Source organism: Bacillus rossius, chromosome 10 (assembly GCF_032445375.1).
Source record: "Bacillus rossius redtenbacheri isolate Brsri chromosome 10, Brsri_v3, whole genome shotgun sequence".
NCBI lineage: Eukaryota > Metazoa > Arthropoda > Insecta > Phasmatodea > Bacillidae > Bacillus > Bacillus rossius.
The window spans coordinates 43,242,772-43,266,205 of record NC_086337.1 but is presented as its reverse complement, the minus strand read 5'-3'; the positions used below and the strand labels follow the sequence as shown (position 1 = coordinate 43,266,205).

The 23,434-nt window shown below is 39.5% G+C and overlaps 2 protein-coding genes across 3 annotated transcripts in view; one reads left to right on the top strand and one right to left on the bottom strand.

Moving 5' to 3' along the window:
* Positions 1–23,434, bottom strand: part of LOC134536031 (transcription factor IIIB 90 kDa subunit) — a 139,923-nt gene that overhangs the window by 54,753 nt on the left and 61,736 nt on the right. The gene's annotated exons all lie outside the window — the stretch shown is intronic.
* The window catches only part of LOC134536033 (BTB/POZ domain-containing protein 6-B), a 72,811-nt gene continuing 51,347 nt past the window's right edge, over positions 1,971–23,434 (top strand). Inside the window, exons 1-2 of the mRNA XM_063375545.1 lie at positions 1,971–2,164; positions 17,988–18,214. Coding sequence (XP_063231615.1) covers positions 18,007–18,214 — 208 coding nt within the window. The 5' untranslated portion in view covers positions 1,971–2,164; positions 17,988–18,006. The remainder of the gene's footprint in view (positions 2,165–17,987; positions 18,215–23,434) is intronic.

Genomic DNA, 23,434 nt, shown 5'->3' with positions numbered 1-23,434 from the left:
GTGTGTGTGTGTGTGTGTGTTTATCTTTGTTCAGAACGAAACATGCAACTCGGAAGTTGAATACGGTGTAGTTTCTACGAAGATTCAATTATTTTAAATTACGAAGAGCTCTCTTCGTTTATTTGAGTTAAATTCTTCGTTCGAAAGTCCGTAAATTTACTGTCATTTCTCACAGTGTGGTTGCCTCAGTATCTGATTGTGGCTCGTGTTGAAACACTTCCAAGTTGCTATCAAATGGCGTATCCCATTTCCCTGTGGCTCTAGAGAGCTCGTGTTGGTGTATTCAGTCTGTCACGGGAGTGCATGCTATCAAATCCAGCTCTGCTGAAGAACTGCCATGAATGCACGCGATACCTCATCGATTGGTTCCCGCCATTCCAACACTATAACCGACTAACACACAACTTTCTCCAAATATCTGTTTTTACCTATCGAAAAAAATAAAATGTTTAAGTTTGTATTATATATTCGCATTTATGTTTTCTAATTTTTGAAATAAATAAACGACTGTCCAGGTGTTAAATTAAAATAGAATTGAAATAGTTGTAAAGTGAACCACTGAAAAATTAATTAATGACGGAATTAGGCTTAACATATCGTCGTACGTCGAGATTGTTCGAGACAGATGAATGTAGTGAAACGTTGAAAATGAGCGGTGACAAAACGACTGGTGAAGGAAACAAAAAAAAATCAACTCATTGCAAAGTTAGTCACGTTTTCTCATTGTAAAATAAAAATCGCGGACTTCACCCCGCCAAGAAAACAGATCTCATAGGCGAGATGCACTTGATCTGACAACGATCATCATCGTAGTCCTTTCGCTACCACAGCCAAATAAATAAATAAATGATCTTGCAAACATGGGTGTAAACTATCTTTCCGACCTGACTTTTGTAATACCTGCTGAACCCCCAAAAGTTCATTCTTTCAAACTTCTCTGACCGCTGCTTCTTATACCAGTAGCCGCTATCAAAAGGAAGCTTAGACGGTCCATCACCAAAAATAATTCTCTAGTGCCCGTTGCCAAAAGGTTGCCGAGACGACCCGACACCAAAAAGCACCCACCAATGGCCGCTACCAAAAGGAAGCCTAGACGGTCCATCACCAAAAAGAATTCTCTAGTGCCCGTTGCCAAAAGGCTGCCGAGTTGGCCCGACACCGAAAAGCACCCACCAGTGGCCGCTAACAAAAGGAAGCCTAGACGGCCCATCACCAAAAATAACTCTCTAGTGCCCGTTGCCAAAAGGCTGCCGAGACGGCCCAACACCGAAAAGCACCCACCAGTAGCCACTACCAAAAAGGAAGCCTAGACGGCCCATCACAAATAATAACTCTCTAGTGTCCGTTGCCAAAAGGCTGCCGAGATGGCCCGACACCGAAAAGCACCCACCAGTGGCCGTTAACAAAAGGAAGCTTAGACGACCCATCACCAAAAATAACTCTCTAGTGCCCGTTGCCAAAAGGCTGCCGAGACGGCCCAACACCGAAAAGCACCCACCAGTAGCCACTACCAAAAAGGAAGCCTAGACGGCCCATCACAAATAATAACTCTCTAGTGTCCGTTGCCAAAAGGATGCCGAGATGGCCCGACACCGAAAAGCATCCACCAGTGGCCACTACCAAAAGGAAGCCTAGACGGCCCATCACCAAAAAGAAATCTCTAGTACCCGTTGCCAAAAGGCCGCCGAGACGGCCCGACACCGAAAAGCACTCACCAGTGGCCGCTATCAAAAGGAAGCCTAGACGGCCCATCACTAAAAAGAACTCTCTAGTGCCCGTTGCCAAAAGGCCGCCGAGACGGGCTAACACCAAAAAGCACCCTCATGTGTCCGTCACCAGAAGGAAGCCTCCGCGGCCCTTCACCTGCTGGCCGGCGCGGCGGCGGCGGCGGCGGCGGCGGAGGAGAGCAGGCGAAGGCCGCCGCACGCCCCGGCCTCCGTCTGGTGGGAGCTCGTCAGTCTGGCGGCGAAACTCGCGGTGATCGCATCCGAGCCCACGAGCGACCACGCGCGCGCTCTCTCTCTCTCTCTCTCTCTCTCTCTCTCCGCGACCTCGCGAGTTCCCGAGCTCCACTTCTGTGGACGACCCGGCCTCTTCCTCAACCCTCAACCTTCAGCGCCACCGGTCCGCCCGCTCGCCACGAATATCGAGGAACTTCAACCAGGTTTGTTTCCATCGAAGCTCTACACTCCAAGCCTCAGGCCCGAGCCAATAATAGTCAAATGTGCGCGACGCGAATATAATAACAAAGTTGTTCTAACTAATTCCCATCGGAAAAAATTCTGTGACGTCAACGCGACATGTTACAGAAATGGACGGCAGAATTTTGTTTTCGAATGAAGTGCAGTGTCATCTAAATTAATTTGAGAATTTTTTTTGTTTATTATTTCCAAATTGTTTACGTATTGAATAAATAATACATTTCTCTCAAGCAGGTACACTGATAAAAACTTGTAAACATTGACGGCTGTCGTAGGAATGTGCTCATAATGGCCAGAAACAAAAGGTTGTATCAAATAGTTTATACCCATCCTCCTCCCCCTGGTTGAAAAATGTACACGTTAAAAATAATATTTTACTGTTGCATCGCGTCCTTCGCTGTACTGTGATTCCAGTATTATTATAAATTATTAAAGTCATAATAATCCAGCCGCAGTGTAAGACCGTAAATAAAAGGCTTATTTGCCCAATGGAACCAACGAAAACATGTGCTAGCAGCTGGGGTGTTGTTTGCTGGTAATATAAAATTTATTTCGTTTTGTTTCTGTCCTGAATTTCTTTGTTGTAATGCTGTATTTCGTTTATATTACTTTCCTTTTTCGTTTATAAATGTTCTGCGTAAACTCGACATCCAAAATATGATAATTTTGACCAGACTGTGTACTGTCAGAAAATCGTTTGTAAACAAAAGCATGTGTCAATGTTTACAACGCCTGATTGCAACAGTTCTAATGGCGAATCGTAAGACAATGATAGCCTCATGCACAAGATACAAGAATCGGTAAGTAGCATACCTTAAGTCTGACTTCAAACAATTACATTATGCTATTGCGTAGTTACGAAGATAAAGGTGTTATGCAGATTACTGTGCTCCAACAAGATTTTATTAACATGCATTTTTACACCAAAAACTGTTTAGCCATTTTCACTCTAAAAAAAATGCATACGGAACGTGATCTATTAAATTTTTTTTAAAAATGTTGCAGTCGCTAATGCGGATAAGTTCCTCGTACAAATATTTTGCCAGAACAACTGTTAACGTTAGACACCTGATCTTTTTACAAATCAATAACTTTATGGCATAGAAAAAAGGCCAAAAATGCCATACAATTTAATTAATTTATTATTAAAACAATGATGATATTAAGGAATAATATGATAAATGCTTATGAGATTTTTTAAAATTTATTTTGTATGCTTGAACATTATATTTATTTGTGGTGGTTACAATAATTTGGCCTGTACTATAAACTTTTCTTTAGATAAATAGTAGTTTTGTTCATAATATAAAAAAATAAAGAAGTTGCGCTTTTTTAATGACAATGCAAGTTTTTTTTCTCTAATATAATTATACATGTCAAACAAAAAAAAAGGAGTTTGCATAAACATAATTTTAGTAGGGGCTTATATTCAAAGATTTTCTTCGTCGCAAAAAAAAAAACATTTCTTGTGCTTATAGAAAACATTTTTATAGAAAGGGCACTGGTATGCAATAAAACTTAAAAAAAAAATTTTACTTGATTTGTTTTAATGTGCTGCACTTGCTTGAACACAAAAACAAAATCTTCCTAAACCACTAAAAAAAAAAAAAAAAAAAAAAAAAAAGTTATCTTCTGAAATATAACGGATGTTACTGGAAAAAATTTCCAAAACACTTCCTTAACTTTTATGGGGTAAATAAATCTGTAAAAATTTTGAGCATACTCGAGGAACTTGTCAGACACTTTTTTTTTTTTAAACAATTTCCCCCCCCCCCTCCCTCCCTCCCTTGTGAACGCGGCAACGCAAGCAAAGTCCCCACCCTCGGCGACAGATTTCCGGGGAAAACCCCCCCGTCGCCACCGGCGAAGGTCTCGAACCTCGATCGCGGGCCTTCGCGTCCGTCGTCCTTGGGGCGGCGGTCTGGCAGCGAAGCGAAGGTTTGCGAGCCGGTGCGACAACGGCGGTTGAAAAAAGGGCTGCGTGCCGGCGTGGGTTGCTTCTGTCCGCACGACGCGTGCAAGAGCTGCCGACAGATGAACGGCGCGCGCGCGCGCGCGTGTGTACGTGAACGAGCGAATCACTCGTGTAACGATCATAATCTTAACTTTAAAAAAAACTTTATCCACATCCCTACCTCAGAGTTTTAAGGCACTGCGTCGCAAAGACCACAATTTTTGAAGATAGCTTAAATTTTTTTTAAACCAACTATTTTTTTTTACCAGATAATATGTGAATTTTTTGACATATCGTAGCTCTGAAAGAAAGAAAAAACTGTGGTCAAGTTTCTGGTTGAAAGTGCATTTTGCCAAAAAGTGGACCTACCTCTAAGGTACAGATACAAAGAAATATTCTGTTGAAATCAAATGCGTCTAAAATTAAATCAAACAAAAATATTAACGATTTATAACTTGTTTTTAAAAATACATTCCGATACACACGGTGTTCGGAAATCCCCGGTGAAAAAAAAAAAACAGTTATCGGGTGGCTGGTTATTCCGAAACAAGTTTTTTTAAAAAAAAAAAAAAAAAAAGGAACGTTTTTTCCCAGGAACGCGACCCTGCAAAGTTACAGACGCCAACGGTAAGTGGCGCGCAACTTCGAATCCCGCGCTCCCGGCCGAGAGGGCAGCACCGCCGCGATGTTCACATGTTCACACATGTTCACACATGTTCACACATGTTCACACGCTCCGCGGGTGGAGCAGGCGACGAGCGTGACGCAGACGTGCGGGAACTATAGCCGCAGGCACTAGCCACCAGCTGTCTAGTGAGGAGCACAGCAGCTGATGGTTGGTCGTGTGATACGTTCGCGCGTTTGGCTCTTTGGGCGATCAGCGCAGTGTTGACGACTCAGTTGCACTTGTAATTTTTTTTTTAAATGGAGCAGTAATATTCACGTAAAATTAAATTTTTATGTTTACAATAAAATAACTGTATCATTGCAAAATAGTTACGCAATTAGTAATGGGTTCGAATTCTTACCAGGGCATTTATGCTTTGTTGTCCCAGTGATTCCAACAGTTAGAAGTTATTCCTGAATAGCTTCCCAGTATCAACTGCGGACATTGCTAAGCATTATAAAACAAAATAAAGTCAAATTATTGAATATTCGATTACCTTTTCCATGGTTTAAAAAAATATATATATGCTTGAAGGAAATAATCATTTTTAAAGATAAATTTATGCGCCAATTTTCGTAAGATGTACATAACAATTTCTTGGCAACTGGTCTCCAAAGGAATATTTAGTAAAAGCACAGACATTTTTTTCTGTGTAGGTACTGTCTCTGCCCCCTGCAGATGTCCAGAGACATCCGCCACACTTTACAGTTAGTTTTCATATGTTCAATCACATTTGCGAAATAATCATATCGAGTTTATTCAAACACGTACATATTGTGTAGTGGCAGAGATTATGTTGACCCTGTGAAATGATTTCGTGAACTCGACTGTATGTTTTGTGTTTTGTTTGGTGTACAGTCCTACAGTATGAAATTGGGCTTAGGCCAACAAATAATTTTTTAGCATACTCTAAAGAAATTTTAAAATTGATGTGAATCAGTGGAATTACAAAACTTTAAAACTGTTCAAACTGCTCCAGTTTCAAAAGGTTTTTTTTTCCAGTGAAATTCCACTTGTTTGAAGAAGTTTTACCAGTTTCATATCTTGGAATGCAACGAATTTTTTTTTTTAAGCCAAATACAAATGTATCGATCTAACCTTTTTTTTCCTCTCTGGGGAACGATTTCGACGCAGGGGAAAGAAAACGATACACTTCAACGACCTAGTTTTAACTTGTTTGATCTCAGACTGCAATATCACAGTACCGGTATAGTCTGTGTCAAGTAATTTGTGTAAAACTTGACAGTCCTCAAGAGTGGTACCAGCAGTACCCATTCCCCAACTGTCACTTGCAAAGCAACACACGATGGTTGTTTACGAACACTGACGACCGGCACAGGAAGATGCTTACAATCACTGTGGACAGAACAACGGCGTGAGAAGGCTGCATCTACCATTGGCACCACCTCTGAGAACAGACAAATCGGAGACAAGTTAAATGACACAGACTATATAAACGAAAACTGGGCACGATTCGTGTGATATCCCATACAGGTTTCGACGTTCTCGTTCCGCCGTGCTAGAACGTGTTTTCAGGGGAGTTTATTGCCTAACTTCGAAAGGTTGCAAAATCGCTATGGCTCCGGCAAAGGCGTTTGACCCACGGAATGCCATTTCGGTATTAAAAAAAAAGAACTAAAAAAATCGGGATCCACAACCGATGGAGGAAATAAGTTGTTAGGAAAATGGTATGTGAAATCTTTGCCATGTTAATAATTGAAGTCAAAATGCTAACGAATAAAAATTAAAGACATTCTATCAAAAATAAAAGTTATCACCAACTGTGAACCATTAAATTTAAACAACTTACAGTCAATAAAATAATAAAATAAATAATAAAAACCACTAATAATACAATATAATTACAATAAGTAAATTTATAAAATATTACATAACGAATAACATAAAAAAATAAATAAAAGTATTTATACATTTTCAGACACACAAGCTTATATTTTTTTATATTATTCAAGTTAAATAAATATATTAGATAACAAATAATAATATTTAAAGATAAAAAATAAGAAACAATAAAACAAATATTCACGAACATATCCACTGTAAAAAGAAAATTAACTAGAATAAATTATACGAAATTTGCTATAAGAATATATGTAAATTATAAGCAGCACTTATATAATTCGATCTCCAACTACTCCATCCATCTGAACAGCAAAACAATTGTTTTTGTCATAATGAAGATAAAACGCTAATTCCTTGATGTGGTGTTAATATCTTTATTTAACAACACCCATTACTTGGTGACATTTTCCACGATTCTTCCTGACAAGTTATATTCAAGCTATTAAACAAACTTCTAGCGTTAGCTGCTAGCCCAATGATTGACAACATCACTCTTTTCGAGCGCCAGATGTTATTTTTGAAACTATTCCGAGGGCCTGATACTGATGAATTAATATTAAATATCGCAAAAATAAGTCGTATTATTCTGTGGGGTAACAAATTAGTACAATAGTAGCATGCAGTGAAGACACGAACTATTATTATCTTTAAAAAACGTACATTGTACTTTAAAAACTATATATTTTTTTCTTTTAAGAATTTCATGACAAAATATACAGAATGAGTCTGAATTCGATCGGCAAGCTTTGGCTGTAGATTCAACTCGATAAAATAAGTTGAAGCCATTTGTACGACTTATGGTCTAAAAGTGCTTCCCACTGCTGGTGCACGTCTTTGAAGTTGGGGCCGAACAATTTTTTTTTATTGTAAACAATGGAAGTATTATAGTTGGAACCCTAGCCGACTGGATTATGTTTGAATTAAACGAATTCCTGCGGCTACCGCGAATTTCATTTGAAATAATTTGGGGTCAACACATTTATTTTTCACATAACTTTGGTGACGTGTAACTGCCCCCAATTTTTTTAATGTAATAATTTTGCGACAGTGACGAAATTTACTCAAACTTAATCCAGACGCTTCAGTGTGCCATCTTAAATATTTTTTTTTTCTAGTATTAAAGTTTAAAAAATTAAAAATATATATCACAAGGTCTCCTCCTCTGTGCATAACAAATCGCAAATTGGCGGCAGGCTATCTCTCACGCGCCCACGATCTCACACAGGCGACCAGTACACGGGTGTACTGTATAGTCTGTTTCCAGTAACATGTCTAAAAAATTTTGCCAGTTCTCGCAAGCAGTATTAGTGGCACCCATTTCCCTAGCTGTCCCTTGCGACGCGTCGCAAGATGTTTTGTTTGTTTCGTTTGCACACACGCTGTGCAAACGCAGAACATCCAAATGTCCGCATGATTGAAAGACCGCTGGTGTTTCTTTTTTTTTTTTTTTTTAAGATACGTCGAATGCGGGACAAGTTAAACGATACGGGCTGTACCGCTTCACCTCGGTTTCCTTGCCGATAAAAGTCCATCATTGACCCCCCGATCCCGTATAATGATTTCCCGTCATACTTTTCCAAAGTGATTTACATGTCACTGCGCGGAGAAAGAGCCTTTGTTTCCTTTCGCCAGGTCAAGAAACTGCGAAAGAGTCATTCGCTCTATTGGTCCTTGTGTCGTAATATCGGAACCAAGGCTCGCACAAGTATTTCCGCAGGGAGAGGGCGGAAGAACCTATCCAAAACTCTCTTAGATGATAAAAAAAAATTAATGTGAGCTAGTCTTTCGGTACTCGCCAGAGATGTGTAACATCTACCCTTGGTAACGAGCAAATTCATGTGATCTCACGTTGAAAATACCTTATAATACGAAATTCGGACACGAAATGTAACGTGTAATTCTTTAAAATAATGACGAGCGTGATAAATAAACGAAAAATGTGTTTTCGACTACATTTATTGACGCTAATCACACGTAGTTCCTGCACCTGCCGCTAGAATTCGCTGCCGGAGCAGCTGCGTCGACTATCGAATCATCCGATTTGGAGAGCGAAAGGTTTAACTATACAACGAAACGGCTCCGATATGAACGAAAATGAATTGCAAAAAAATAAAACTAAACATTGGCTTTGGACCTGATTTTCGACAAGGAATTTAAATAAAATGTTTCCCACTTTGTTGAAATTCATTAAACAGTTAATACTGTAAAGTTTCTCTTTGGCTTTGTGAACTTTGGCTCGGGCCTCTGCCAAAGATGGCAGGACCGTGGTTACACATTTCCGTTCCATTCACAAAATTACTTTCACGAAAGGCCGTATACCAAGAGCTAAGATGTTACTCATCAAAAATTAAATACACACACCAGTAAAAAAAAATATTACTGCTGTCTTTTATTTTATCTATCGACTAAATGGCTTCAGAAGCGAGGAAAATTAGTTTGCTGATTTTGAAAAAAAAAAAAAAAAAAAAAAAACTAACAATTTCACCGCTTTTAAAATAAAATCGCCGTAGCATTCCACAGTAAATCAGTTGATTTGGCCAGCATTACAATCACTACACCAAGGTGTACTGCCTGTTTGACAACGCGCAAAACAAGTTATAATAAACATTCACGACACGCATATCCAGTAAACGTAAGCATAATGCCATACAAATGTATATGTATGTATAAATACAGCAATTATTTACATTTACGAAGCAGTATAAAACAAGTCAACGATATATACAGATTTCCCAGAACTCAACGTCAGGCCGAAAACAAGTGATATGCCAGTTAATTAAGCTTCTGGATAAAAAAAAACAATATAAAAAAGTAGAAATTTTTGAGTTATTTGCTTTTATTCTTTCAAAAGTTTTCAAATTTCACTAGATTAGGTATTAGATACTGTGAAGCAATCCTGAATAACTTGCTAAGTTAGTATATTAATTTATTTTTACTGTATGAATATTCCATAACTCGATTGCTACCCTGCTTATTTCTTTGACTGCTAAACACAAAAAGTATCAATCAGGGTGTCCACGAAATTCTGAATATAATTTACCTGTCTTTTCCTGACTCAATGATCTAAAATACCATTTTTCCTGGCTAATTATTATTTTCTTAATTATACATATTCAATTTTCTGACAGCCATAAAGAACATACCGCCTTCAACATCCACATTGATGGCAGACCTGTGTCTGGCACCATTAACTCATATACAGTAACTTTTGTGATCATCGGGGGGGGGACGGGGACGTATGGTATGGTATGCCAAATCAAACTTTAAGATAGCAAATCTATCCTGGAAAACACTTTGTACACTTTAATGGTCAAACAAGAAATAATCGCAACTTTAAAAGTACGTGAGAATATTAGAAAGGCGGTTCTATTTTTGTGCAATGGTGCTGCCATTTTTTTTTCGTAACAATTATTTCGATTATTGTGAGACGTCCGCTCGAATGCATAGAAACCAGTTTCCAGCCTTGCGCAGGGAACCACAGAACAAGGAGGGAAATAAAGAAGTGCGACTCTTACAGTGGAAACTGAAACCATGTTTCACGCAACATGTGTCGCTATATGTTGGGCGGGCCCATAACTACCAGCAAATAAAAAATAGGAATAGAGGTTCTCATACAAAGAAGTTTTTTGAGTTAATACGTTTTTTTTGGTTATATTAACTGATCTCCTTGGCGGCGCAAAACTAATTTAATCGATGATAATACTTAATGCTGTTTTGTAATAAACCGTCATGTAATAAATAAAGGAGTAGGAGGTGCAAAAACTCATTGTATTACACACCACAAAATTAGTGGCTACCTAAATAAGAGTAAATTTTCACTGGTTTGTTTGCCTGATAATAGCTTATACATTACTTCTCCTCCCGTCAGCAATATATTATGCAAACTACTATCTAGCGGACGGGCCCATAATTACTTCAAAAAACTAGGTGTCAATCTCGGTAATTAGAGTTTCTCCCCCATGGGAACTGTTTATGAAAAAGGTTGCCTATGTGTTTCCTTACTGGGATTCTGTCTGGACACGTTCTGGAACACACGGCCTGCGAGTAAGGTTGCGGTTGTGTCCCAACAAGGCAGTGCTTATTCGCTACCTCACCCGAACGTCTTGGAATACCGCCCTTAACCCCACGTCTCGCACTGCCCGGACGGTAGGCAAATTGCAACAGCTTCGGTTGAAAGAGAAAGCGCACAAATTCGATACACAAAATGTCTGCGGTGCACTCAGACTCGTACGCGGGGAGTGACTCGGCGGAAAACCACTTTCCAGGGTGATCGGGGGGGGAGGGGGGAGGGGGGAGGGGGGGAGGGGGGAGGGGGGGAGGGGGGAATTTCGTCATCCGCGACCACAACAGACTCGCCTGTAGCTCACAGGGAGATAAGGAAGCATGCCCATCAATATTAGGAGGCCGTCGAACAACATTGCGGTCGTGGTTATAACGACACGTTGTTTGTCATTGTTAGGTAAAATAGTTGGTTCCCTTGCCAGCCGACAGAATTCTTTGTTGCAATATATATAGATATATACAATATTGACGCTAGTCACTGACTCACTGACTTGACTCTGTAAAGCTGTGAGATGGCGCCTGCCTGCAGAATGCCAGCGTGCGTGGCGGGAAGTCGCCCACCAGGAGTCTGAGACCACACTCTGCAGGTAGCCGCACTTGCTGTTTTCACACACAGCAACACTTTCATAAAAAAAAATTTATATGGGTTAAGAAGTGCATTTTAATTTTTCATCAAAAGATGACACCAGACGTTAAAGAAACTTTTTTTTTTTAATTTGTGTGTTTATAATTATTTTTTTACTTTTAAAATTTGATTAATTAACTTCGTAAAGTAAGTTAACTTTATATTCATCGCTGAAAATCAATTTTGATTACGTATGTTATAATTAATTGAAGATTATTGAATGAGACAACACAAAGCATGAATTCCCGGACAAGAATCCGAACCCAGTGTTAAAGCGAACACTATTTTGTAGTGATACAGTTGTTTTTACGTGAATGTATTAATTTACAAATATCTGTGATTTTAAAAGAATATTACTGTTCCTTCCACGAAAGAAATTTTTTTTAGTGTAACTTTCCACTTTCAAAGGCAGGCTTCGATCATCACCTCGACGTCTTCTAAAAGTGTTTTTGAAATTCTCGTAGATTTCGTAACATGCCTGAAGTGACGCAAAGAACACACCACGCAAGTATAGTCTGTTTGGCGTGAGTTATCTCAAATTAGACAGTTCCGAAAAGTAAGCACCAATGATATTCTTATCATTCTGCCATTATAGCTATTTAAGCTATTCAAACAGCTTCAGTGTTTCGTAAACACTTTGGCAAGTGATAGTTGGGAAATAGGTAACACTCTGGTTAAATTTTGGGGGCTGTCAAATTTCAGAAAAGTTACGTGGCACGGACAAATCTTGTTAAAGGCTTTCATCTAACCGCTTTACCCGTTGGCTGGCCGAGGTTTAACTTCCACCGAATCATCTGGATATATATTTCGAGCGTCATGCTTTTACCTCGCCTTTGCTCCGGTAGAGTGTTGGGAAAAAAAAAACCATTCCGATTATGATTGTGGTAGAACAAACTACCCGGTTCTTTGGTGATACGATGCCTGCCCTACAGCTATCAGTTGGGTATTTTTCACTTAAAGATTTTGAGACCATCTGTGCGTTAAAACGTTGTCGTGACTGGCTAGGTTTAGTCCAGGTGCATGACTACTGTCAGCGCACCAATCACAGCCATCCAGTAAGGAAGCAAACGTGTACTGAATGGCCCGGCCAAACAGGGCAATGGCTTCTCTTGCAGACGGCCGCCAGTTACGAGGGAACAATATCGCAGGCATACCTCAGTGAAGTCTAAAGAGCGGTAGAATTTGTTTTTGCGAAAAATACATGTCCCTAGCTATCATCTAATCATTAAATATTTACAAGATTCACTGCTAGACTTGCCAATTTTGTAACTGAAAATTATCTTCATAAAATTTAAAATAACATAAATCCAACCGTCGCATATGCATATTTTGCATGATTATAATTATACTTTAATTTTTTTTAACATTTCTGTTACATACCCATGAAAAGAATTACCTGAATCACCGAACTGAACTTTCTAAGCAAAGGCAAAAGCTGCTGGTTACTAAATAACATTATTATTATTTATATAGTATATATTTTTTGTTTTATTTACTTAAAAAAATTTAGTATATATATATATATATAGATCGTAAATTGCTGGTTAATTGCTAGTGGCTAATATATATATATATATGCATACATACACATATATATATATACATACATACATATTTGATCACCACCATAAATTCGCATAAATTTCAATTAAATAAATTACAATTGTCATGAATTAGCCACTAGCAATTAACCAGCAACTTACGACCTTGTTTTATTCAATAATGTTAAAAAATAGGACACTTAAAAAAAGTATTCAATTGAGAACTGTCATGACTCAATAGTGGCAACGCAAACTGCAAAAAAAAAAAAAAAAACACGGCGGAAAAAAACAGCAACTGTAGCCATTCGGTCGACGAGGAAGATTTGTTCCGAAGCTAGACTAATGATTGGATTCCTTCACCCCTTCTCCATACGTAAAAGGTATGATGGGACTTTCCCAACAAGACATGGGGAGGGGGGCAGAGGAAAAAAAAATAGTGCGCGTGTAAACCGAGTGGAGGATTGGGAAACCCACGTAAGGATAAAGTACCTGCCATAATCGCTCTATCGCATCTGTCTGATCCGTCGGAGCTGAAGGTAGCATTTGATCGGTTCACGTGACCCATGACTTCAGGTGCTGATGGTGTGGTGCAGTCACGTTGAATGGGTCTGTCTTGAGGTCAGACTAGGCACCATCTGTATACGACGCCATAAACAATATTCGTCATTGAAAAGCTGGATGAGTACAAATAAACTTTAAAATCGCACATACATTGTTTTCTCTCAAAAAAATTGTTAATTAAACGTAACTAAAACGTAAACGAACATGGCTGCCACCACGGTCAAAGGCACGGCTTCTACTGTTCGCACGGAGTAACGTAAAAGGAAGAGCCGGTCATTGCCGAGCTGATCCGTACGAGTCTTGGGTCTGGATGTGTGCCGTTGTAGTACGTATAAACTACGCAAGGGACGCAACGTCACCGCAACGCAAAACTCAACCAGCCAAGAAAATAACGGTCGTTTATTGAGCACGCAAGTCGAAAGACGCCACCGGCCCTACAACTTGAAATTGAAAAACGGTAGAAAACTCATTTCTTCTTGATGATTCATATTTATCATATGAAAACCAATAAATGGCCCATTGTAATTGATTCAAAAGGGTTCTTTTCTCTAACTGAGTGAAAGTTTAACGAGTGTAAACGTGATGAAGGCCATATATAATAATAAGAACTCCGTGAGTTTAACGTCTTGAGTCTTTAAAAGTGTTTTCGTAAAACTTATCTTTGAATATGGCCGTCGGAAACTCAAGCCAAAATTCAAGAGTGTTGGAAGTTGAACAATACTTGCGTTGTTTTATTTCGCCTTGCGTAATTTATATACCTGTACACTACAATTTGGTTGTTGAACATTTTGTGTGTTGAGTTCTTGCGTTCTTGCAGATCAGACCGAAAGCTTGAGTCACTATGCCACGACGGGCACGATACTCTCAGTAGCCAATGAAAGACGAGGTCGCCGTGACGTCACCCCGACAAAATATGCGCACCGACGGCCCGAAAGGAATAGATTATATTTCTGATTTTGTCGTGTCGTGCTGCCCGACAGAAAGCAAAAAGGAAACAATCCTTACAGAACCAAACTTCAAAAATATCTACCTACTTGGAAAATCTTTATGCTGATAAATGATATTTGGTTTTACGTGTGGGTACATTTTAATATTTGCAGATTGTGTTCATCTGTTTATATAGACGGATATCATCGTGTTTATGGACGATGTTGTTACTGTATATTGGTGAATATTTAATTTGAGAATGGACGAGTTCAGCGAAGAACTTTTAATTAACAAATTTCAATTTCAGTGTATTATGTATGACATTGGGTTGAAGTACTACAGATATATGCCAAAAAAAAAATCATGGGCTGAGATAGCATTTTCTATTTCTCTTATATGTCTTTTTTTTGTGCATTCTGTATTGCATTTTATGGACGTATTTGGCATGGAACGATTTGCCGACAGCCAGATGAGAAACCGTCGGGTTAATGTTTGTCGCGGTACTGTGATCCTACGCTATTAAATCTGTCGTGCTGGAACGCTGTACGACGGTTTGTCGGGTTATGTCGTGTCGTGTTCGTCGTGGCACTGTGACTGCAGCTTCTGTCGACAAGCACTGCGCAGTCTCGCTCCGCTACGTATATAGTCTGTCCCACGCTGATATTGCAGTGCAGAGCAAATGGCGCCCACTGTTGTCACTGTTGCCCACTGTTGATACCACCCGGCTTGTTAGAATTCGAATTCTTATTTAGTATGTAATCAATAATTATAATAAGTTTTAATACTTTGTTTTAAATTTTACTTTTTGTAAATTTTTTCTAAGACCACAAAACAGTGTATTTTGGCAGTATTATTACAGACGTATACATTCTGAAAGAAAAATATTAATTCTAAACAAAATGAATATTTTACAGTAGACGCAGCAGCCGGTAACTATAAGTAACAAGCCAACATTTTAAATATTAAATTCTCTAAAAAAATTAATAAAAAAAGGTTGACACCAAGATGGTGTCTTTCAGATACTTTAGCTTAGATAAAAGTAAGAATTTGATATTACTTAGACGATGCTCTTGAAAAAAAAAATACAAGAAAATATATTTTCAAAATTCTCATTCAAAATTTTCCTTTTAATTTTTTTTTTGTGTAAATTAGAACAATTTATATTTTTTCATTTAAAAATGGATGTTGGTATACATGACGCTGATAAACTCCGACATCATTCAACCTATCGACATGAAAAATGGTAGACATAGATGTTTGAACACGGAGAACATTTTTTCGCGATATCCATTTTGCTATAACTCGCCGCTAGATGGCGCTGCAGCGCATCAACTTCTATACCGATCACCCGATTGCCACGAAGATTGGCATGTTGTGATTTCTACTGTCCTTAATCCTCAGTAACAACAAACAGTGATTGTGACTGTGATTACTATTGGGTGAGTGAGTTTAAAATGGGAGATACCCATTTCAAACGCTTTATAGATTCTAGATCGCATACAAACCATCCATTTGAGATGCATATAGGTAAATAAATAAACACAGGCAGGGTTCTACTGGTTAAATTATGAAGTTGTTTCTAAAACTTTAGTGCTGTTCGGGAATGTCTTGCAACAGGGCACACTGAAACAAGGGAAATTCGCCAGTAGCACTGGGAAGAGAGAGAGAGAGAGAGAGTATATTCCCATTGAAATTCGCACTGCAAACTTATAAGACGGAACACGCTGTAGATGCGGAAGGTCGGCGCGCGGTCCGCGGGAGACGAGTGGGGGGGGGGGGAGGTTATTGGGCGCGAGGCTTGCCCGTGACCTTGAAGACTCGCCGACCGGCTTCCGAACCAAGGGCCTGCTGACCTCGCGGCTAGCGCCGGACTCAATGGCGGCTCGGGGAAGGCCAGCCGCCGATAGGTCCTGCGCGAGGCGCAAAGCTGTCTCCACAAATTAAAAAAAAAAAAAAAAAGCGTGTAACTCAGTACACATGATATAAGTAAACCTCTTCTTTGGCGATTAAAACCTCGACTTGTAAGTATATCTTAAAGGGGAAAGCTGTGGAGTCGGCGTCGTCCCCTGAGCGCGCCGTGGCAGCTTTGCGATGCTCCAGAGACAGTCTCGCTCGCTCAGCGAGTAACAGGCGATTTGCCTAAAGGCGGTTTGCCTAAACATGAATTCGTTACGGCGATTTGCCTAAAGTTATTTCGCCTAAAGGCATTTTGCCTAACGTCGAATTGCCTAACGGCTATTTGACTAAAGGCGATTTACCTAAAGGCGATTTACCTAAAGGCGATTTGCCTAACGGCGTTTTCCCTAACGGAGTTCTGCCTGACGGCGATTTGCCTGACGGCGATTTGCCTAACGGCGATTTGCCTAAAGGCGTTTTGCCTAACTCCTATTTGGCCAACGGCGTTTTGCCTAACGGCGATTTTCCTAACGGCGTTTTGCCTAAAGGCGTTTTGCCTAAAATTAGGCAAAACGCCTTTAGGCAAAACGACACATGCCCCGCTCAGCGCCGGACACTGGTGTATCACCTGTCGTGGTCCATTCCATATCCTCCTCTCTCCAAAGACAGGCGTGATTTATATATTTTTCGGCCGGCTCTTGCACGGGGTCGAGGCTCTCATATTGTTTTTGACGTGATAACGTCTTATAAATCGATGAACGCCCAGCTGCACAGTCACGAAAAAAAAACATGACTCATTGTCACGTTCCACCTGAGCCGAGCGTGCGAGAACGGGGCCAACCACCGTGCGAGAAAAATCTTATATAATATCAAACAGGTTGAAGGCGGGCTTTTTAACTTTTTATTCGTGATTAGATTTAAACAAATTATTTAAATTAAATTAGCAAAAAAAACTGTAAATAATATTTGAAAATTAAAAAGTATGCAATTTTTCATCAATGTTTTCTTATGACGTTATCACGTAAAATTATTGTCCGCAAACCGACTTTACAGAAAACCCCCTTTTTTTCATACTTTTTTTTTTGACGTGAAAACGTCTAATAAATCGATGAACGCCGGCTGCACGCACGAAAAAGTGTCCCATTACGCACATTGTCCCGTTACGCTGTGTCCCGTACGCTCATTGTACGCTTGCGCCGCATCTATCTCTCTTCCACTCGATTGAAACAACCATCGATTTGACTTTTTCGAGGCACATTAAACTTGAAACACTCCCATTCGTTTCCTAATTTTCCTATCATCGTCCTATCCTTAACAGAATAACACAGATTGGAAGACGTTAAATAGCAAAAACATGCATAAAAGTTATATAGTTAAAATAATCTCTTCGTTAAAGTAATAAACATATATTTGAATTAATGAGTGCAGATAAAAGTAAATTTTATCGATTAAATTGTAGATTTATTTCATTTCACTCCTTCTTTGGTATCCATACAAAATAGCGATAATTCAATTAAAAAAAAGATTCAATTTTATTCATAAAAGTATGCAATCATTTCATCAATGTTTTTGTAATGAAGTTGTCACGTTGAGCCATCGTCCGTAAAGACAACCAATATTTTTGGTACGTATCGCAGAAGCGTGGACACGTGAACAATGACGAACGTGGCCGTGTGACGGGGTGTTGCAGGCGGAATGCGCGGGCGCCCATGACCCTGCAGAAGGCGGCGGGCCCTGGAGGCGGCGGGGCCGGCCTGGCGGCGGCGGGCAAGCTGCTGCAGTGGGTGGCGGCGCGCGCCGACCTCTGGCTGCTGGCGTGGCGCTGCGCCCAGGTGGCGGCCAGGGCGCACGTGGGCGCAGCGATCCTCGAGCAGCTGTTGGACGAGCACGAGCTCGGCTGCTGCCGCCCGGAGAACGGTAGGCGCGCAGGCCCGGAGTACGCACTACCTTTCAAAATATACATACTGTATAGAAGTCGCCAGCCCCAGGTTAAAATTTTCAATACGGTTTTGAGGTAGTTGGTTAGTTCACCGCCGCAATCGCCACCATCTCTAGGGCATCGACTTGTGGTGGTCCCTAGCGGACGAGTGTCCAACTCTTCAAACACCCCTTCCCCCTCCCGTTGAACGAGCTTGAGCTGCAGTGAATGATCGGTGGGGGGTGCGGGGAAATGACAGCGGGAGACAGTGCTGCGCTCTAACGTGTAAATAACACAACTAAGACGATACAGGGCGTTACGGCAGCGCACTGCAGCGGTGAAGTTCCCAAGCTGCTCATCATACGCTTCTGAAAAACGTAGAGTAAATCCTATCCACTCGCGACTTCTGTACAGTATATATATATATATTCAAACGTAGTACGCCATCCAGGGCCGGATTTAGATGTCTGGACGCCTCGGGGCCAACAGAGGAGCGGAGGCCCCCTGGCCCCAAATTATTTCCCAAATAAAATGAACATTTTTTTTTTCAGTCGAGTTTTCCAATAAATAATTTATTGTGAAATCAAGTAGATTCTCTTAGTATTTAAAAAAAAACATACATAAATATAATCGGAGACAAGAATCATATGAAATTAAATTTTAGTGTTTATGAATATTTCTGTTAATATTTAACAATAACATAATCATGTACGTACAAAGTACTGTAGGTAAAGGTAAAACAGCGAAAAAAAGAATATCAAAGGAAAAGATGTTTACTAGTGTTTACTTGTCGGAATGTGAAAGATTTTTTTTTCGAAGTCTCTATTGTGGAGGCCCCGGGGCTTTCGCCCCGGTTGCCCTCCCCTAAATCCGGCCCTGACGCATTTGGGCGAACGCCAAAATAAAAAACTGAAACTTCTCAAACACTATCTGTACGAATAAATACATGTAAATGTTCGTTCTTTCAAAATCTTAAGGCCGGTCCACACGCAACGTTTTCAGCTACGATTCACCTGCGCAGGTCACATCTTTGCAGACGAGACGTAGCGTGTGGACAGGAAAACTGCGCAGTTTTGTGAACTGCGCGGAGACGGAACACGGAGAAGGAAAACTGTGGCCAAGAGCAGTTTAGTCGACCTGCACAGACGTGTAGCGTGTGGACACTTCCTCCGTCTTCTCCGTACACGGGGCTCAGTTAGTTCTCCCTAGGTATTTGTGCCGGAACAGTGTTACATCTGTTCAACGATGACCGATTTGCGACAGTCTTCACGTGAATTTCTAACAGAGTTCATTGGTCTGTACAAGTCCTTTCCGTGTTTGTAGCGGGTCAAATCAAAAGAATATAGCTATAGCGACAAAAAAAAGTCAAGCGTATGAAGCACTTGTTCAAAAATACAAAGAGGTTGACATCGCGGCTAACAGAGATAAAATAACAACAAAAAAAAAACATTAATTCTTTGAGGTCGGTATAACGGAAAGAATTGGCCAAAGTAAGGAATTCTCGCAACTGATAGGATAAAACTTTGCTGCAAACTGTGTTGTGTGGACACGGCTAAACTGCAACCTTTTGTTTGCACAACAGTTTTGCTTGCGCAGTCAAAACTGTATACAAAACGTTGCGTCTGGACCGGCCTTTTAATCTCAGAAAGTTCTTCGCCGATTTTTTTTTTTTTTTGTAATTTTGGCACACAGTTGAATTTGAATACGCGCGTGTTTTTATATACCTATGTCACACCTTTGAAAGGTAAATGATGGATAAAAATATTGATAGGTATACATATTATATAAATGAGTGTTTGTGCGTTCATCTTCTGTTTTTGTAAATATAAAGATATAGAGATGGAGATATACCTATATATAGAGATATAGAGCGAGGGATGTATATAAATACATAGAGATGTGCAGATATATAGATAGAGATATATTGAGATATATAAACATAGATAGCCCTACATAGGGAGAGATTTTTATATATATACAGATATGCAGTGAGATTTATAGATGGACATATATACATATAGAGATAGAGGGATAGAGAGAGATGTTTTGTATATGTGTACCTACTTCAAACAAATTACAAATTACAAAGAAAAAATAGCAACGCATGCCGGGCATTAGCTAGTGACTTTAATAAATAAAAAGTAATTTTACAAACATTCATAGGTCTAAATTCATGGAATGGTGTATTAACGGAGTAGCGTATTGAGTATAATTTCAAAATATTATTCTTTGTAAATTTTTTGAAAATGTTGAAATATCTTGGTAGCAATGAAATAAACATGGACAAATGAAAATTTATGATAGCGAAACTATCCTGGATTACATTTTGTACACTTACTACTGATCATAACAACAAATAATTGCAAACTTTAAAAGTACTTCAATTAAAATTACAACATTTATTTCGCGCGAGAGTGCTGCATTTGCATAACAAAAATGTACCGATGGTTGCCAAACGTGCTAGAATGCACTGAAATCAGTTGCTAGCCTCGTGCAGGACACAATTTATTAAAACGGTTTCTTTTTTTTTTTCGTTACATAACAGGGATTGGATTTGGACTCGTTCTGGAATACGGTCCGTGAGTGAGGTTACAGCTTTATCCCAACAAGACAGTGCTTATTCGCTACCTCACCCCGAATTTCTTGGAACACCGCCTTTGTCATGATGTACTATCGGCTATCGAGGCGCGTCGATAACAGTGTTTCGATTCCCGGCACTATTAGATTGCGCTGCACCTTTCTCATCCTACATACCCATCATATTATCCCTCACACATGCAGTCGGCACTAATACACTTTATTGTGCATCGTAGTCTTGCCAAATTATCCACACAATTATATGTTGTTGAACCAAAATAACCTTTTCTCTCACTGAGGAGTTACTCCCCTACAGGAAAATTTCACTGACTCTTACGCACACACAGGTCGAAAGCATATGACCTGACGGTAACCGCACTGGGTTTGTAATCTCGTGGTTTTCGGTTTGAGTAGTGAAGTTGGAGAGTGTTGACATACTTAATTTGAAGAGACGTAACAGTATATACCTAATTGATGCTGCAGAACACGTTTGGAGAGTAACAGAATATTTCAAATTGTAACTTGAGGGATAATCCAAGGAAAAAAACTTTTCACAATCATCATTAACAACCACTGTTCACAGCCGAATGTAACCGTGGCTATGCCATAGTAGATTTGCAACCCCTTCAATTTACGTGTGTGCTTGGAGAAAGAGATACGAGAGAGAGAGAGAATGGGAAAGGAGTTAAATTTTCGAACCAATGAAATATGATAAAGTCAAGAATCATTGAAACATAAAAAAAATATATACCTACTATATTTTATCAAGAACATGCACGAGTTTCGAGAATTATTTCAACCGGCCAGTGAAATCACAAAGCACATTGGCTGCATCGACGTACGAACCATAGCTCTTGGCACAGTAGCGTTGTTTTTTTTTTTTTAATTAGCTGGACACTTAAAACCCGCGTTTCTATCAACATTTACTATTTACTAGTGCATGAATGGCACTTCATTTTCGGCATCCTTCTTTCCCAACATACTTAAAAGTTGTTAACGTCTTTTCGGCAATACCCACACGGATTGCTTGCTAGAAGCAGTGAGTACACAAAAACTTGTTTTAACACTCTTTGCGTAATCTTTTTAAAGCACAAGTCTGTTGTGGGAGGGGGGGGGACGACCGTCGCCTGGATATTGCTATGTTCACAAGTTTATTTTCTGCACAGGTTAAAAATCTTAATACGCATGTAAAAAAGGGGGGTTGTCTGTAAAGTCGGTTTACGGACGATAATTTTTCGTGATAACGTCATATCAATTTTTTTTAAATTGCTGCTTTTTAAAAAGCCTGCCTTAACCTGTTTGATATTATAGAAGATTTTCTCGCACGGTGGTTGGCTGGTTCTTGCACGCTCGGCTCAGGCGGAACGTGACAATGAGTCATGATTTTTCGTGCGTGCAGCCGGCGTTCATCAATTTATAAGACGTTATCACGTCAAAAAAATGTATGTTTAGTACTTGTTCACAAATTTCGTTTCAGACAAGAGGAGGCGGAGATGGATTAGTAAAATGGATTAGCCATACCTAGATGTCATTCGCTAATAAATAGCAACGAGCTGTATTTAAAATATTTATATCCAATCTTAGCAAACTTTTGTTGGATTATTTTTTAACTTTGGTTACAGATTATTATTTTATGGCAGTTCTTTTCCGTTTTGAGGTAGATACGCCCTTGGTTTCAGGGACGTACATTCAAGTAAGACTGCTACAGCGCTGTTGTCTCATTCACTAAAAGCAAGCATAAAACCGCGTCAAACACGGGAAGCAGACGAATCTTCGCAATTAACGTAAGTAGCTGAGCGCTTGAACGGGACGTGTTGCGTAATGAGCCCTGTGGCGGCCATCGCGGTGATTTCGGAAGCGGGAAATTAAAATTCCTTGGAAATGAAAGAGGGAAAGGGGGTGGGGAGAGTAGGCGCCTGCGTAAGTGCGTATGCGTGTGTGGAGTGTGATCTATTGTGATGTAAGCTAGGGGCGGCTGTGTGAAAGTACTGTTACGTACTGTTACGTACGGGGTGCAGCGGACCATGACTCGTTCGTTAACCACCTCCACTCTCCCCCTTCCCTGCAAACCACACAAACAAGTTCACGCGACATTCTATCACTAATTATCTCAATTGAAAAAAAAGTACTTAAATAATCCTCAAGGGGTTAGTCGATAATTATGTGTAAATGGTTTTATCTTGAGAAACTTAAATACCAATATATATAGAATGAATTTAGAATCATTTTTAGGCTATCATTCGCAAATAAAAAAAAAATAGTTTCTAATAAACATAGATACCTAAAAGTTTCAGGTTTTGAGAAAATCGAAATTTTATTTATAAATCAATGATATCCTAAAAACAAAGAGTTTTACAAGTTTAACGACAAATGCTACATAGAAACGGTTAATTCAAAATTGGGCAATACACGATTCCGTGCTCTCAATTATTATTAGGATTGAAATATAAATGGTTATTTAAGTTCTCAAAACCATAAAATATAACTTATTGAAGTTGTGAAACAATTGATAAATTATCAACTATAGTTATCACAGAAAAATTACAAAAGCATACATGCATAATAATTGAGTAAAATACTCAAGTAGAAAATAATGCGTGCATATATATACACACACACAGACATACATACATACACACGTC